Source organism: Caretta caretta, chromosome 3, assembly GCF_965140235.1.
Source record: "Caretta caretta isolate rCarCar2 chromosome 3, rCarCar1.hap1, whole genome shotgun sequence".
Taxonomy (NCBI): domain Eukaryota; kingdom Metazoa; phylum Chordata; order Testudines; family Cheloniidae; genus Caretta; species Caretta caretta.
This window is the reverse complement of record NC_134208.1, coordinates 116,406,929-116,425,053: the sequence shown is the minus strand read 5'-3', so window position 1 is coordinate 116,425,053 and position 18,125 is coordinate 116,406,929. Positions and strand designations below refer to the sequence as shown.

Here is an 18,125-nt window from a genome sequence, read left to right as displayed (position 1 = left end):
GTGTATCGTTTAATCTGTATTTTTTTTATTTATTTTATTTGCTTCTTGCTGAAAACAAACATCATTATAAGGTTGCCTTGGCTTATTGTCTCTGATCATGATGAACAGATTAGCTTTGCTAATCATATGGTCTTTTCTGAGATTTTAGGCACAGTTCATAACCCAACCCTATGACGCAGTATAGGGACAGAAAAGGAGTAAGACCCACCTCAGCACACACACACACATACTCCTTGTGTTCTCCCCAGAGCTTGAGTCTCGGTAGTGGGCAAAGAAAAAATGCTGTTGTCAAGGTTCCTTCCCTACTCTGAACTCTAGGGTACAGATGTGGGGACCTGCATGAAAAACCCCCTAAGCTTATTTTTACCAGCTTAGGTTAAAACTTCCCCAAGGTACAAACTATTTTACCTTTTGCCCTTGGACTTTATTGCTGCCACCACCAAGCGTCGAACAAATATATAACAGGGAAAGAGCCCTCTTGGAAACGTCTTTCCCCCCAGAATCCTTCCAAACCGTACACCCCCTTTCCTGGGGAAGGCTTGATAAAAATCCTCACCAATTTGTGTAGGTGAACACAGACCCAAACCCTTGGATCTTAAGAACAATGAAAAAACAATTAGGTTCTTAAAAGAAGAATTCTAATTGAAGAAAAAGTAAAAGAATCACCTCTGTAAAATCAGGATGGTAAATACCTTACAGGATAATCAGATTCAAAACATAGAGAATCCCTCTAGGCAAAACCTCAAGATACAAAAAGACACAAAAACAGGAATATACATTCCATTCAGCACAACTTATTTTATCAGCCATTTAAACAAAACAGAATCTAACGCATCTCTAACTAGATTGCTTATTAGCCCTTTACAGGAGTTCTAAGCTGCATTCCTGCTCTGGTCCCGGCAAAAACAACACACAGACAGAGAGAACCCTTTGTTTCCCCCCTCCTCCAGCTTTGAAAGTATCTTGTCTCTTCATTCGTCCTTTTGGTCAGGTGCCAGCGAGGTTGTCTTAGCTTCTTAACCCTTTACAGGTGAAAGGGTTTTTCCTGTGGTCAGGAGGGATTTAAAAGTGTTTACCCTCCCCTTTATATTTATGACAGCTGTCCACAGCTGCTGTTCCCCCTAATGAAGAAGAAGATTGAAAGGGGTGGGGAGTGGGTGAAGCTGTCACACCTTTTGGGGATTTTTTGTTGCTGTTATAGATAGTTGGCTCTGTAACTGTGTGCAGTATTTTCACTGTTGTTTCAGGCTGTTTTGACAAAACTCTATAGCCTATGCCAGAGGTACTACCAAGTGATACAAACAGCTGGTGACTGGCTTGAGGATGCCCACCAATTGCTACATTTGGCAAGGAATGGTCTGGATGTGGAGAGCTCTGAGGAGAACCTGAGGAATCACACTGAATTTTTCAGCACAGAAAATCAATTCCTTCGTCATCTGGAGGAGCTACAAGCCCTGGTGTCTGAGATGGAACCGTTTATCCAAGCCACAGCAAGAGAAGAGCTGTTACAGAATGTGGCTGTTCTAGAAGAAAAGGGCAAAGGAACCAAGCAAGAATCTGAAACCCAGCAGGATCAACTGCAGAAGTACTTTTTTATTCACTTTTAAATTTAACGCATTTTGTTGATGAGAGAAAGGGAGACACTTCAGAAACTTCACTGAAGTTTGTGTAAGAGTATATTCTATGGAATAGAGCAGTAGCTTATGATTCAGAACTCCTGGATTCTGTTTCCTCCTGTGCTGCTGACTTACCATTAGGAAGTTCTCTACGTTTCAATTTACTTATTTTTAAATGAGTATCGTGGTATCCAAAATGTTATTTACAGGGCTTCATGATTTTGTGAGATTCATGATTGTAAGAAACGTTGAGTTTCTCTCATGAAAGGTATTAGACTCATAGACTTTAAGGAGAGAAAGATCCATCATGATCATCCAGTCTGACCTCCTGCACATTGCAGGTGAATGTCATCCACCCACTCTTGAAAAGACTCATAACTTCTGGCTGAGTTACTGAAGTCCTCAAATCGTGGTTTAAAGGCTTCAAGTTACACAGAATTCACCATTTACACTAGTTTAAACCTGCAAGTGACCTGTGTCCCATGCTGCAGAGGAAGGCAAAAAAACCCAACAAAAACCCAGGGTCTCTGTCAATCTGATCTGGGAGGAAATTCCTTCCTGACCCCAGATATGGTGATCAGTTAGACCCTGAGTGTGTGGGCAAGACCCACCAGCCAGATATCCAGGAAAGAATTCTCGGTAGTAACTCAGAGCCCTCCCCATCTAGTGTCCCGTCTCCAGCCATGGGAGAGATTTGCTAATAGCAAAATATGTGACGTTTAGACCCTGGTGTTACAATGTTTGATTCTAAATGATTTTGTGTTATATTAAATCTTTCTTGCTGGTGTTTCATTTTGCAAGGCATACGTCTCAGTGGCAGGAGTACCAGACAGCAAGGCAGCAGGTTATTGAATTGATGAACGAGGCTGAGAAGAAATTATCTGAATTCTCTGTAGCCAAGGCTCCTTCTGGTCATGAAGCAGAAGAGAAATTGTTAGCACATAAGGTAAGGTTACTGAAAACAATATGAATCAATTAAATCTTGTGCCATATGCAAGATATCAAGGACAATCAGTGACTTGCATCATTATTTGTTTTCCACTAGATAGATATGTGAGGTGATGAAGTGTCAGGTTTATAATGTAGACTTTTATTTACAGCCTAAATGAAATAACAGTTAACTTATAAGAATGACTTCTCCTTCCTATATATAGTGTTTTCAATGGTAGACTCCGAAAAGGTTTGTTTAAATATAAAGTAACTGCACTGAAATATTCTTATGGATCTATTTTAAACAAACAAAACTTAAAAATTCTGAGTTGAGTCCATGGTATTTCAGGGATATCTTGAACACTCGCATTCTACTGTCACATTCTGGGATGCAGTCCAGACGGGTGAGGGGTTGTGTCACCACCTGCCCTGCAACCTTGGGTTCCCTCACAGTGCTTTACAGTTGTAGCTCCCAGCCTGGGCCCCCCTTACAGACAGCATGCAAGTCACACCCTAAATGTCTGTCTGTAGCTTCAGCCAGTCAGGAACACTCCAGTCACACTCCATCTTCTATCAGCTTTGGTTACCACTTGCAGGGTGACCCCAACACATTCCCAGTCCTGAATTTTCTCAAACACGTGAGTTCTGCACACTCCTGGGCAGTTCAGATATTAGAAGTTTGTTGCCCCTATAAGGAGTCAGTAAGCAAACAGTTTGCTATTTTAACTGGAATTACCCAAAGAGTTCAGTTTAAACACAGCACTGGAATAGTTTTGATTAAAAGCAAGAAATCAAGTTAAATAAACTACAAAGAGAGAGCTTTTAAGTGAGTAAAAATATAAGGCATTAAAGTCAGAAATGGTTACAAGAGAAATAAAGATAAAATGCTTTCTAGTAATTAAAACTTAAACAATACTTGGTTCAAGGTAAAATTCTTACCGTATATTCCCAGCAACAGGACTGACCAAATTCTTTGGTCAGAACCCCTCCCAAAGTCCAAAGGCTGGTTCCTTTGTCGTCTTGAATGAAAGTAAGAGAGAGGGAGAGATAACATGGGTTGTTTTTGCCCCTCACTTTTATAGTCTAGTCACCCTTTGAAATGCATTTTCCTTCCCGCTGTGGGGATGGAAACATGGAGTCTTGTGGTGAAAGAGGTCCCATGTGGTTATCTACTAAAATGCAGACCCATCTGTTCCTGCCCCTCTTCGTTGCCAAAGAATGGCCACTTGACAGGCAATCGCCCTGTAACTTTGATGACATTTGGTTAGAGGCATTAGTTTGTACTTTGTCTTTGAGTAACAGGTTTACCCCTGCCCCAGTTTTGTCTGGTAAACACATTTCTGTCATAATTTCATCTATGTTCATAAGTTTACATATAATATTGCCTCACACATTTCACCATGATATTCTTGACCAGCAAGTTATTAGTTATCAAATCATACCTCACAAGGCATATTTTGTTCCAGGATTATTTCAGTGGTTTGTAGGTGTAAATACAGGGGTGCATTCAGTCCCACACACCCCCTTTTTTAAAACCTTGTGTTCTTGAGAGTGAGGTTATGTCCACACAGAGCTAGAGGCATGATTTCCCTGCTCACGTACACCTACTCAGGGTAGCTTTCTTCAAGCCAGCGCGAGTATAAATAGCAATGTAGCTGTGATAGCATGGATAGTGGCAGAGGAGGCGTGGCTGAGCTGTGCCAAGTACTTATCCACTGGTTTCAGGTGGGTTTGTGCTTGGCCTGACTTAACGAGGCCTCCGCGGTAGCTACCAGTGCTACTGCAGGTACACTGCTATTTACCTCTCATTAAACTAATACGAGCATAATGTGAATACACATACACGAGCAAAGAAATTACATCCCTGGCTTGTAGTGCATACGTAGCTTAAGAAAGCAGGTGCATGTGGAGTTTCAAATGTTTACTCACTGTAGAGAACTACACCTAGGGCCAGATTCTCCAGATTAAAGCTAGCATTGGAGACCACCTGGAGATTCCCAGCAGAGAATTGCCACTGACATAGAGCTGGTACCGGTGATTTATCTGCCTCCTTTTGCCAAGTGAATTCACCGTCCTGGTAGATTGGGGATTGGGACAGAAGTTAGAGTTTACCTGCTGCTGCTCTGACTTCCGCTGGGATCAGGTGGCCCTGAATTGAGGAGCTGAAAGTGGCTCCTTTTGGCTACTAGTGTCCATTATGTCCAAGTTCATACTGAATGGGGATTCAGGGCCTTAGAGTTTAAACTCACTAGTGGGCACACATAGCTTCCACTCAAGCTACTGCTGGTATGCAAAACTTTTCACATTCTACTCATGGATAATGGATACACTTTAAAATTGTTATGTATGTAAAACATTATAATGGCAAAAAACTATTTGAAAAAAATTGTTCTTAGGCTAAAGCCTCATTTCAGCCCATAGCTGTGTTATAAACTTCACAAGGGAAATGTTGAAGTAGCTTCTACTCTGGTAGAAGAGTGGCAATTCAGGCATTGCTATAAAAAGGAAAATCCTGCCATTTGTTTTGCTTTTCAGTCCCTGGTGTCTATGGTAAACGCCTTCCATGAGAAGATCACAGTTCTGGAGGAAAAGGCCTCTCAGCTGGAAAAAATCGGAAATGATGCCAGTAAGGCAACAATAAGCAGGTCAATGACAACTGTCTGGCAGCGCTGGGCACGGCTCCGGAGTGTGGCCCAAGAGCAGGAGAAGATATTGGAAGATGCAGTGCAGAAGTGGAAAGGCTTTAATGATAAGGTATAAGGGTCTGTGTCACGGGGCGCAGACTCACCGGCAGCGCCTCCTGCTGGTCGTCTCAGGGAATGAGCGTTCCAGCCTCCGGAGCACCTTCTTCAGGCCGGTGTCTCGCCTTGCTGCTGGCTCCCTTGTCCATCCCAGGACCCCAGTGCCCGTTTCGCTGGGTGCTGCCCCCTGGCGGTACCCCACAGTTCTGGGTCTCCCCGTCCCAGGGGAACCCCCCACCCACTATCCCTATCTTGCCTCAGTCGTAGGCTCCTGCCAGTCACCAGCTAGCCCCCACACCCTGGGGCAGACTGCAGTATGAGCCACTCATCACAGGCAAGGTTGGATTTGGACCTGCTACCTCTGTCTAACCTTGAGCTGTCCCCTGCAACCCCAGTACTTGTTGGGCCTAATGCTAAGCCGCAGCCTGGGGCTTTCCTGGCTGGAGCTCCTCAGGTCCTTCCCCAGCCCTGCTCCAATCTAGGTACGCTGCTTAGGTCCCTGCAGCCAGGTCCCTCCCCCTCAGAAGCTAGAGAGAGTATCTCTTCTGCTCCTGGCTTCCCTGGCTTTTATAAGGGCCACGGGGTCTGTTTTGGGCATGGCCCCCAGCAGCAGCTGCTCTGCCAATCAGCCCAGCTCTTCCCCTGCCCCAGCCCTCTCCCAGGGCTATCTTAAAACCCTCTGGGCCCAAGCGGGTGTCCACCCCGCTACAGTCTGGATAACTCCTTTGTACTTCATTGTTTGTATGTTTTAGTTACTTGTAATATATAATGTGTTACAGATTCAGAGCATTGTACGGACATTACCTCACAGGGCTGAAGGCTGAATTAGTTAGATAGGTCCATTAATGTTGTCACCCCCATTTTAGATATGGGGAAACTAAGACTAAGAAGCCCAGCTACTTGTCCAAAGCCAAACAGCAAGTGATTAACAATGGCAGGTTCAGAACTCCTGACACCTATGCCTATTCCTCCAGACCATATTGCACACCTAAAATGGAATGGAAATAATATTATGTACAGTAAATTCAGTCCTGATTTTGTTTTTGATACTTTTGGTAGTTCTCTCTGATCCCTCATTCTTTCCTTTGCCTTCCCAAAGGGCCAACTCTAAGCCGACTCCTCCTTCTGTATAAAGAGAATTCAGGGTATAATGTCTGAATCAACAAGAAGATGTCACTCAACACTCAATGGCAATGCAAGGCATTCCCTTACCATCCTTCCCATCGCTACCAACTGCCAGAGTGAAAGTACACTCTCAGAACCCATATCTCCTGCAATGACTACTGGGTCAGCCCAGTATTCTAGAATCCTAGAAATCTAGGATTGGAAGGGATCTCAGTAGGTCATTTAGTCCAATCCCCTGTACTGAGACAGGACTAGATATTATCTAAACCATCCCTGGCAGGTGTTTGTCTGACTTATTCTTTAAAACTTGCAGTGACGGAGATTCCACAACCTCCCTAGGTAATTTGTTCCAGTGCTTAACTACCCTTCCAGTTAGGAAGTTTTTCTTAAATCTAACCTAAATCTTCCTTGCTGCAATTTAAGCCCCTTACTTCTTGTCCTGTCTCCATAGTTAAGGAGAACAATTGATTGCCCTCCTGTCCATATCTTTCCTGAAGTGTGGTGCTCAGAAATGGACACAGTACTACAGCTGGGGCCTTATCTGCAGGGATCCTAGTTTTCTGTGATTAAAAAGCCCAACATTTTCAGATTAAAAAAAACATTAAATTCTGTGTTTTTCTACAATTAAAATGAAATGCTGAACTTTAGTTTCCTTACCCACAATATACAACAAAACCCCATTTATCCAATCTAATAGGGACAGGCACCATATTAGATAAGCAAAAATTTGGATAATCCAGAGAATGGGCACAGAGCTTCAGTTCCAGATGGTGATAGCAGGAGCCCCACTGTTTGGGGCTGAAGCTCTTTGCCCAGTCTCCGGATTATCTGAATTTTTGCTTATCTGATTTGACCCTGGTTCCAGTTAGATCGGATAAACGGGGTTCCCCTTACTTAATATATGGGTTTTTTTAATATATTCAGAAAACATAAAAATGAAAGAGTCACTGTAAAAATGCAAATTGTGCATTTTTCCATGGCAAAAAGATTTCTATGATCCCTGCTTATCAGCACTGAGTAGAGTGGAAGAATTACTTCTCGTGTCTTGCTTACAATACTCCTGCTAATACATCCCAGAATAATGTTTGCTTACAATATTACATTGTTGACATTTACTTAGTTTGTATCCAGTTTACCCCGCAGATCCTTTTCTGCAGTGGTCTTTCCTAGGCAGTGATTTCCCATATTGTATTTGCGCAATTGGTTATTCCATCCTAAGTGTAATACTTTGCATTTGTCCTTATTGAATTGCATCCTATTTGTTTCAGACCATTTCTGCAGTTTGACAAGATCATTTTGAATTCTAATTCTGTCCTCCAAAGCGCTTGTAACCCCTCCCAGCTTGGTATCATCTGTGAACTTCATACGCGTACTCTCTGTCATTATCCAAATCATTTATGAAAGTATTGAATAGAGCCAGATCCAGGACGGAACCCTTTGGGACTTGGTATGCCCATCCAGCTTGATTTTGAGCCATTGCTAACTACTCTGAGTACACTTTAACAGTCAGTTGTGCACTTTATAGTAGGTTCATCTAGGCCAGGGATTGGCAACATTTGGCCTGCGGCCCGCCAAAGAAAGCGGCTGGTGGGCTGGGCCAATTTGTTTACCTGCAGCGTCTGCAGATTCAGGCTAAGGGATATGCAGGCTGTCCTTCCCGCAGCCCCCATTGCGGCTTTCCCTGGCGGGCTGCGGACCAAAGGTTGCCGATCCCTGATCTAGGCTGTATTTCTCTAGGTTGTTTAGGAGAAAGTCATTTGAGGCAGTATCAAAAGCCTTACTAAAGTCTAGATATACCACATCTACCACTTCCCCCCCCATCAACAAGGCTTATTATCCTGTCAAAGAAAGCTGTTAGGTTTCTTTGACATGATTTGTTCTTGGCAAATCCATATTGACTGTTACTTATCTCCTTATTTTTTCCTAGGTGCTTACAAATTGATGGTTTGTTTATTTGCTCCATTATCTTTCCGGATACCAAAGTTAAGCTGATTGGTCTGTAATTCCCTGGATTGTACTTGTTTCCCTTTTTATAGATAGGTACTGTATTTGCCTTTTTCCAGGGCAAATTTTGCTCTGTAATCTCTCCCATCTTTCATTAGTTCTGAAAGATAATTGCAGATGGCTCAGATATTTCTTCAGCTTGTTCCTTAAGTATTCTAGAATGTATTTCACCAGGCCCTTGAAGGCATCTCATTTGTCCAAGTAACTCTTCTATTTGAGCTTCTGATTCTACCCCATTTAAATTGATGTTCGCTATGTTAGTTATCCAGTCACTGCTAACCTTTATGATGAAAAGTGAAACATAAAAGGCATTTAACACTTCAGACATTGCTGCGTTTTCTTTTAGTGTCTTATCCCCATCACTGAGTAATGGCCTCACCTGTCTTTGGTCTTTCTCTTGCTTCTAATGTATTTGAAAAATGTTTTCTTGTTACCCTTAATGTCCCTAGCCTGTTTAATCTTGTTTTGTATGCTAGTCTTTCTAATTTTATCCCTACATGTTGGTGTTGTGTTTTTTTTGTATTCATCCTTCATAATTTGACCTAGTTTCCACTTTTCATATTAATTTTTTTTTTTGAGTTTCAGATCATTGAAGATCTCCTGGCTAAGCCAAGGTGGTCTATTACCATGCTCCCTATCTTTCCTATTGAGAGAGTTTTCTTTTGTGCCTTTAATAATGTCTCTTTGAAAAATCCCAACTCTCCTTAATTCTTTTTTCCTTTAAACGTGCTTCCCATGAAATCTTACCTACAGTTCTCTGAGTTTGCTGAAGTCTGCCAGAAGTCCACTGTTTTTATTTGCTGTTTTCTCTCCTATCATTCCTTAGAATCATGAATCTATCATTTCATGATCACTTTCACTCAAGCTGCCTTCCACCTTCAAATTCTCAACCAGTTCCTCCCTGTTGATCAGAATCAAATCTAGAACAGCCTCACCCATAGGCCCTTTTTCCTCCTTCTGTAATAAACAGTTGTCTCCCACGCATTCCAAGAACTTGTTGGATAATCTGGCCTGCTGCAGTGTTTCCCCAACAGATGTCTGGATAGTTGAAGTCCCCCTTTATCACCATCTCCTGTTTTGGATGATTTTGTTAGTTGTTTGAAAAAAGCTTTGTCCATCTCTTCTTCCTGGTTAGTGGTCTATAGCAGATACCTAACATGATATCACCCTTGTTTTTACCCCTTTTATCCTTACCCAGAGACTTTCATCAGGTCTGCCTCCCACTTCTATCTCAATTTCACTACAAGTGTACTCATCTTTGATATACAAGGCAACACCTCCGCCCTTTTTTCCTGCCTGATCTTTCTGAACAAGCTGTAGCCTTCTATACCAATAAAAAAATCTAGCTTTGATAGAGGCAGATTGGTACAACATGACTGCTTTTTCTCTGTTATAGGTTGAATTTGAATTCACTGCCTGGTGGTGTGCTCAGATTTAATGACCATAACATAGCTTTAAAATCCACCAGGTCCTGTATAATCATAATGCATCATAATGAGTTACTGATTCTGGTGATACAGCACTAGGTTTAGATCTTTTCCTATCAACTGTATCCATCTTTTGTTTTACCTTTATTGTTGTCAAAACCTGTATCTCTTTCCTTAGATTCAAAAAGCCACCATAATGATAGATCAACTACAAGGTCGCTTACCAGAGAGCTCAGTTGAGAAGGTATCAAAGACAGAGCTTCTGGATCTTCTGGGTTATCACAGCACTTTCATTCTGGAGCTGGAACAGCAGCTGTCATCTTTGGGTCTGCTCAAGCAGCGTGCAGTGAGCATGCTCCAGGATGTGGAAATGGAGACTTCTTCACAAGAGAAGCTACCATTCATGCAAGAAATCAAAGCAATGCAAGACCGATGCCACAAGTAAGGAGAAAACAGTATTTAAGTAAAGGTTTCAGAGTAACAGCCCTGTTAGTCTGTATTCGCAAAAAGAGAAGGAGTACTTGTGGCACCTTAGAGACTAACCAATTTATTTGAGCATAAGCTTTCGTGAGCTAGAGCTCACTTCATCAGATGCATACTGTGGAAAGTATAGAAGATCTTTTTATACACACAAAGCATGAAAAAATGGGTGGTTACCACTACAAAAGGTTTTCTCTCCCCTCACCCCACTCTCCTGCTGGTAATAGCTTATCTAAGGAGAGTTACCAGCAGGAGAGTGGGGTGGGGGGAGAGAAAACCTTTTGTAGTGGTAACCGCCCATTTTTTCATGCTTTGTGTGTATAAAAAGATCTTCTATACTTTCCACAGTATGCATCCGATGAAGTGAGCTGTAGCTCACGAAAGCTTATGCTCAAATAAATTGGTTAGTCTCTAAGGTGCCACAAGTACTCCTTTTCTATTTAAGTAAAGCATATTAGCTAGAAAAGTCATGTTCTTTTTACATTAGTGTACTGTTGGCAACATACCAATAAAAAGTTCAAAATCTCCAGTTTCTGACTCAAGTCCTCAGTGGAAGTGTGGTAAATGTATTTAAAGTCAGGGTAGCCTGATCAAGTAGCAAGTCCAAATGGCTGAACTGTGTCTTATAACAGCTACTCTATTAATACCTGTCCCTCTGTGTGTGTCACAGTGACATACAATCAAGAGAGACAGGTAAGTAAGATAATTTTTATTGGGCCAACTTCTGTTGGTGAGAGAGACAAGATTTTGTGCTTACACAGAGCTCGTCTTCAAGTCTGGGAAATGTACTCACGGTGTCACAGCTAAATACAAGGTGGAACAGATTGTTTAGCATAAATAGTTCTGTTCCAGCTTGTATTTACCTGTGACACTCATAGTATGTTTCCCAGACCTGAAGAAAGTGCTCTGTGTAAGCTCGAAAGCTTGTCTCATCAACAGAGGATGGTATAATAAAATATATTATCTCACCCACCATGTCTTTCTAATACCCTGGGACTCTCATGCCTACAACAGTACCGCATATATACGGTCAAGACACACTACATAAAATGGGTGATCTGTGGAGTTAAACATCTGAAACTTAGTGTTGTAGTGTTCTGTAACACCACTTCATTTTTTATTAGTCACCCTGTAAATGCATAATGTTGTGCAACAGTCTCCTTTATTCTTTGTATCTTTCAGTAAAAATTTTGACAAAATATAATGAAATTTTTAGCAAGATGTAGTTCTTCACAAATAATATATTTTTTTTTGTTTTGAAGCATGCAACAGAAGGTGAAGAAAAGTGGGAAGTTGGTGAAACAGGAACTCAAGGAGCGGGAGGAGGTGGAGTTAGAGATTAATATAGTGAAGTCTTGGATTCAGGAAACTAGAGAATATTTGCTAAATCCCACCATGGAAATAGATGCTCAACTTGAGGAGTTGCAGGTATATCAAACTTGTAATGTTCTCGTGCCCCTTGTGAAACGTCTTTGGTGTTTTCTATTTATGAGCACTAAATCAGATTCAATCAGAATGAATTGGAATTATACAATATGAATGAAATCTTTGCACTAGCAATTGGACAAACTTATAAAACAAACCCATCAGCTTCAGAAATGGTGTGTAGCAAGAGAGCTATGATACATTCTCCCTTCCTAGATACATAGGATAGGAGTTAGCAGCTTTCTTCATTCTATCTCAAATAAAGATAAACCCTAGAATATGGATGGCGAAGTATAATAAGGTATTTATTTTCTTCTTTGGGGGGGAACATTTTAAATGAAGATGCTCAAAACGTAACTGTTTCAATATAGATGAGCTCACACGAGTATTTTCTTTCTTTGGGTAGCAAAAAGTGTTAGAGAAGGTGAACTTCTGAAATATAATGGCATATACGGAAATTAGCTATGTAGACAACTACCTGTCTAACAAAGGATTGAGTAGTTAAGAGCCAACACACCACCTTTTATAATAATCTCAGCACCAGTTTACCTGAGTATTGATTTATATTTTATGTATGAATGAACCCAAAATCTGAGTATAAACTGCTGGTTTTGTTTTAAAACCATGTTATGAAACAGAAAACGTTTGCATGATTTTTTGCTCCAAAATTCTATATTGTTTGGTTTACTTTAGCTAGCAAACATTCAGATGGAACTGGTCTGAATTTTCAGTTTTTAGTGAAACTCAAAAACTGGGGATTTTCAAGTGATTCTAGGCTTTGTTACAAACATTCTCATGCCTCTACTCTTGATACCTACAAGCTGATTCTGTTCAGTCTTAAGAAATATTTTTCTCAAAGTTATTGTTTTTCTTTTACAGTGTTTCTGAATGACGCCTTTTTTTCTATCCTCTAGGCTCTCCTCAGTGAAGTAACTACTCACCGCCAAGCTGTTGAGAAAATGGCTGAACAGCAGCAGAATAAGTACTTGGGGCTTTACACCATTTTACCTTCTGAATTGTCTCTTCAGTTAGCAGAAGTGGGACTGGCCCTGGTAACCATACATGATCAGGTAAAACCTACTGGAAGAAGGCACTATATAAACCTGTGATACTATGATAATTTTCAAAAGGGCAGTAACTGAATGAAATGTTGTGATATTCCAAGCCTTGTTACCTCCTTAGTTTTGCAAGAGACTCCTCCTATGAAAGAAAAGTGTATGATTAGTTGGTTTGTTGATTACTGCTGCTGTTTTTGGCAGATTCAAGCCAAAGAGAAGGAAGCCCAGCAGAGCAAAACATTGAATCAAGAGTTTGATCAGAAAATCCAGGTGACAGCAAAAGAACTAAATGGAATTCTGTCCAAGCTGAAGGAGAAGACAAGTAATATAGCACAAGCTAAAATAGATCAAAAGGTAAGAAAAATTCTTTATCTGCTTATACAGTGAAATGTTCTGAATTGGCATATTCCAGCTCACAAAGGGCTGAATAGTGAGTTTGGCTTATACAGCTAGAAGGAGTAAGGGTTCCCTTTATCCAGGCTGTCTGAGGGTTTCCATGACCTCTGCACATGTGCACATGCAGGGCTGCCCCCAGATGTTTCCCATGGGAACAAATATGAAGCGGGTGAGAGGGACAGGGAGCAGGCAGAGCTGTCAGGCCATATGTAGAAGAGTATGCTACCCCCTTCCTTCCAAAAAGGGGTGTGGTAAATAACCCGCATCATACCCAGTGCAATTAGGGAGCCTCATGAGGCAACCACACTGCCCCTTTATTCAGGCTGCACCAAAACAGCATGAGTTATCCCTATGGGCCATCCTTGTTCATGCTGATTAGTACCTTTCTCAGAAAGTAGTTCCACTGATATCAGGGGGACTGCTCATGAAGCTCAATGTGCTGCTCAGTTTGAGTAAGGGTGACACAATCTGGCCCTTCATGATCTTGCTGGGTTGCTGAGGCTATTAGACATATATTGTGTTTGCAAATGCTCATTTGTATGAAAGAGTTACTATTAAGTTTATCACAAAATATTGCATATTTTTTAAAACTACACTAAGGTAAGATGGACTTGGTCACTAGCTTGAAGTGAGCAAAGTGCTGCACACAGAGGAAAAATTACTGATGTGACAGAAAGCACCAATCTCTGTTAGTATGCTGCTTTAAAATTTTGCCTCCCAAGTATATTTTTCCACTGTACAGGGTCACTGAAATGCATCCCACTGAAACTGGTTCATAATTGCCCCAGTTAAGTTGCTGTAAAATAAATTAAATGTGTTTTCCTGTATCTCCAACTTTAGATGTCCAGTGATGCAAGAACATTTCATCTCGTAATATTTCCACAACTACATTTATCTGTTAATTGTGAGACGAGGTTGGCTTCTATCACAGAAGTAATAGTTTTGTTTTAATGCTGAAACTATGGCTGTAATATATATGGGATACAAATTAGTTATGAGTATATCAAATGATTTCTAGTTGATCCATTTTAAGACTTTTTTTTAAAAAATTGGAACTTTAATCAATATGAACTCCATAGCTTTCAATACTGCAATATAGAGATGTACATATGCACACCTACAATACAATAGTGTGTGTGTTGAAATAGGTAGATGTATATCTATGGGTAGATTGGTTAGCTGTGTCACTTTTGTGATGCTGATTTACCATGAACCTTTACCTTTACTCCATTTGCACTCTAACCCATCTCTTCCACAATATTCTGCACCTCTGAATAGCTTGAAACAGATCTGATTAAAAATAAAGATTAACCTGTCAGAGAAATCTTTCCTTTCCTCCTGGACTATTCTCCATCATAGAAAAACAGTCCAAAATAGAATTTCCCTCACAGTAAAACTGTTCTGAGATGCAGCATGGACAATGTTCAGTCCTGGACCAGATTTTGTCTTTTTGTTGTGATTTGTGTAATAATAATTGTAAAGAGTACATAAATAAATAAGTGTAAAGAGCACTTTGAACTTTGTGGAAATGAGCAATTTCCAGCATAATACATGTAATATTTTTGCAGCCCTGCAAGATTCCAAGATATCATATGCTTCTGTGTAAAGAAAAGCTGTTTTAGATCTTTTTTTAAAAAAATAACTTCTCTAAAATGGAATAGATAACATTTCTTCTCTCCTTTACAGATATGTGCAATAAGAATCATAGTTAACTAGGACACTTGCCTTTGCATGTGGTGGGATACATAAAACACTGTACATAACACATTTCCAATATATATTTTAAATACATCCACACAGTACAAAATACATGATGGTCTGCTATGTTAGAAAGTTTTATTGTCATTCATTTAAGTTGAACTGCATAATGCATGGCTTTTCCTGTTGTAGTAGATTCCTCCCAATCTCTTATAACATCTTTGTTATCAAACCACACCATTATACACAGTGAAGTCTGTTTCTACCTAAGAGATTCTATTGATGACGTTTTTATTTTTATTGAAATGTTGTCCAAACTGCTCATGTGACAAAATCAAATTTTCTAGTGCACAGCACAAACTGATGATACTAATAGAAAAAAAAGCAAAATAGTCTGGACACATGGATATTTAATGACACATTCTGAATTTTTCTAAAAAGGTTTCTTTAAAAAAAAATTTCAATCCATACTCTCATATGACCAGCCCAAACCTTCATCTTGACAACAATGTGTTGACCACTCAGTCTGAGGACAAACATAGGACCACAGCCAATACTGGTAGATGTAAGACTAAGTGACTCAATCTTCTGGTGGGGGAGGGAAAATGTTATCCATCTTGTACAGGAACAAGGGGAAGAAACAGCAATACTAGTCATTAAAGAGATGATCACACATCCTGCTCTATTGCCTTTTTGCTTAAAGAAAAATTACTGGTATGCAGCCAAAATAGAAATGGAACAAACTATGGAAACTTTGGAAAAAGTGTCAAAATCACAAAAAGGCTGTTTAAAAACCAGCCCCCACTCACTGATTTTGTAAGTAAAATGCTCTCTCCGTGATCCAGATCCTAGGTGAGGAATTGGACAGCTGCAATGTAAAGCTGGTGGAACTGGACGCGTCTGTACAAGATTTCGCAGAGCAGAACAATCAGCTGGCTAAACAGCTGGCTAACAGGATAGAGAAACTGACTGGGCTACACCAACAGACCATTAGACAGGCTGAGTACAGAGCAGCCAAACTCAACCAGGTATGGTATCAAATCATTTAATTTATTTCCTTTTAGAGGCTCCAAGAAAATGGTGATTTCTGATTAATGACGTTTATTTTTTGTATAGTTACATAAAAACATTGTCTCTTGGAATAATGTGTAATATGTGCATATTCAGGGCCAAATACGCTCCCTGTGGATGGGCCTTAGGCAGATGTAAGTCTGGCTGAATGAAGCATGGCCAAGTCAGGAGGGCGGAATAATTCTGATTTGGAGAGATGCTGATTCAGCCCCTTTGCCAGGAAACATGTCAGCAAAGTTCCTATGGAGACCCAACCAGGTTTTAAAGCTGCCTTCCAACAGCAGCATGCCCAGTGCAGTACCTGCCCCCTCCTCTGGAGTTAAATCTTGCTAGTGCAGCTCCCCCTTAATCATAGAATATCAGGGTTGGAAGGGACCCCAGAAGGTCATCTAGTCCAACCCCCTGCTCGAAGCAGGACCAATTCCCAGTTAAATCATCCCAGCCAGGGCTTTGTCAAGCCTGACCTTAAAAACCTCTAAGGAAGGAGATTCTACCACCTCCCTAGGTAATGCATTCCAGTGTTTCATCACCCTCATAGTGAAAAAGTTTTTCCTAATATCCAATCTAAACCTCCCCCACTGCAACTTGAGACCATTACTCCTCGTTCTGTCATCTGCTACCATTGAAAACAGTCTAGAGCCATCCTCTTTGGAACCCCCTTTCAGGTAGTTGAAAGCAGCTATCAAATCCCCCCTCATTCTTCTCTTCTGCAGGCTAAACAATCCCAGCTCCCTCAGCCTCTCCTCATAAGTCATGTGTTCTAGACCCCTAATCATTTTTGTTGCCCTTCGCTGGACTCTCTCCAATTTATCCACATCCTTCTTGTAGTGTGGGGCCCAAAACTGGACACAGTACTCCAGATGAGGCCTCACTAATGTCGAATAGAGGGGAACGATCACGTCCCTCGATCTGCTCGCTATGCCCCTACTTATACATCCCAAAATGCCATTGGCCTTCTTGGCAACAAGGGCACACTGCTGACTCATATCCAGCTTCTCATCCACTGTCACCCCTAGGTCCTTTTCCACAGAACTGCTGCCTAGCCATTCGGCCCCTAGTCTGTAGCGGTGCATTGGATTCTTCCGTCCTAAGTGCAGGACCCTGCACTTATGCTTATTGAACCTCATCAGATTTCTTTTGGCCCAATCCTCCAATTTGTCTAGGTCCTTCCGTATCCTATCCCTCCCCTCCAGCGTATCTACCACTCCTCCCAGTTTAGTATCATCCGCAAATTTGCTGAGAGTGCAATCTACACCATCCTCCAGATCATTTATGAAGATATTGAACAAAACCGGCCCCAGGACTGACCCCTGGGGCACTCCACTTGACACCGGCTGCCAACTAGACATGGAGCCATTGATCACTACCCGTTGAACCTGACAATCTAGCCAGCTTTCTACCCACCTTATAGTGCATTTGGATATGGGGGAAGGGTGATCATAGCCTGTATACAGCAATAGAAAAGTCTAGAAATAAAATAATTAAAAATGGCTCCAATTCAGCAGTCTGTTCCTACTCATCAAAGAACTTAAGCACATGCTTTGTCCAATTGACTTCAGTGTGCAAAGTCTAATTGAGCACATGCTTTGTTAAATTTGGATCAGTACAAGAAATTGAGCCATAGAAAAAGGGCCTAACAAGGAAGGAAGTTGAGGTACCATCTTGGCAAGTTGGTATTTTGAATAGTTGAGATAAGAGTGAGGGAAGGGACTTTTTGTGGTCCTGCCATCCATAATCCTGATATGTCATGAGCCCCATTTTCCAAATGCTTTGAGAAGATTTTACAGAACTTGAAGTGGATACTGTTTCATGGTATTATTTTCCATTGCCAGTGCAAGAAAGTTTCTCCAAAAGAAGGTCGAAAATACCTGTCAGAATAATTTTCAATCAATGTTACTTTTAACAAAAGTGCTTGGTGAAAGAGTTGTCTGGTATTTTAGTTCAGCACAATACAAAACACGGAAGAAACCCCTTTCCCCATCCCAAGAAGCTTACAGTCTGAGTGCTTTAGACAAACAATACAATTCAGATTCACAGGGTTTGTCTCCATTCTTACAGTGCAAATCCATTGATTTCAGCAGAGTTATTCCTGTTAAGTGAGTAGAGAATCAGAGTTATAATGTACTCGCTAATCGGAAAAGTGGGTGTATCAGA

At 41.0% G+C, this 18,125-nt stretch overlaps 1 protein-coding gene across 13 annotated transcripts in view; it reads left to right on the top strand.

Annotated features, from left to right (window-relative positions):
• The window catches only part of SYNE1 (spectrin repeat containing nuclear envelope protein 1), a 499,708-nt gene that overhangs the window by 304,085 nt on the left and 177,498 nt on the right, over positions 1-18,125 (top strand). For all 13 annotated transcript variants that reach the window (XM_075126812.1, XM_075126813.1, XM_075126818.1 and 10 more), the window contains 8 exons: positions 1,248-1,585; positions 2,418-2,562; positions 5,082-5,300; positions 10,022-10,284; positions 11,586-11,751; positions 12,663-12,818; positions 13,008-13,160; positions 15,746-15,928. In XM_075126812.1, the coding sequence (XP_074982913.1) occupies positions 1,248-1,585; positions 2,418-2,562; positions 5,082-5,300; positions 10,022-10,284; positions 11,586-11,751; positions 12,663-12,818; positions 13,008-13,160; positions 15,746-15,928 (1,623 nt within the window). The remainder of the gene's footprint in view (positions 1-1,247; positions 1,586-2,417; positions 2,563-5,081; positions 5,301-10,021; positions 10,285-11,585; positions 11,752-12,662; positions 12,819-13,007; positions 13,161-15,745; positions 15,929-18,125) is intronic.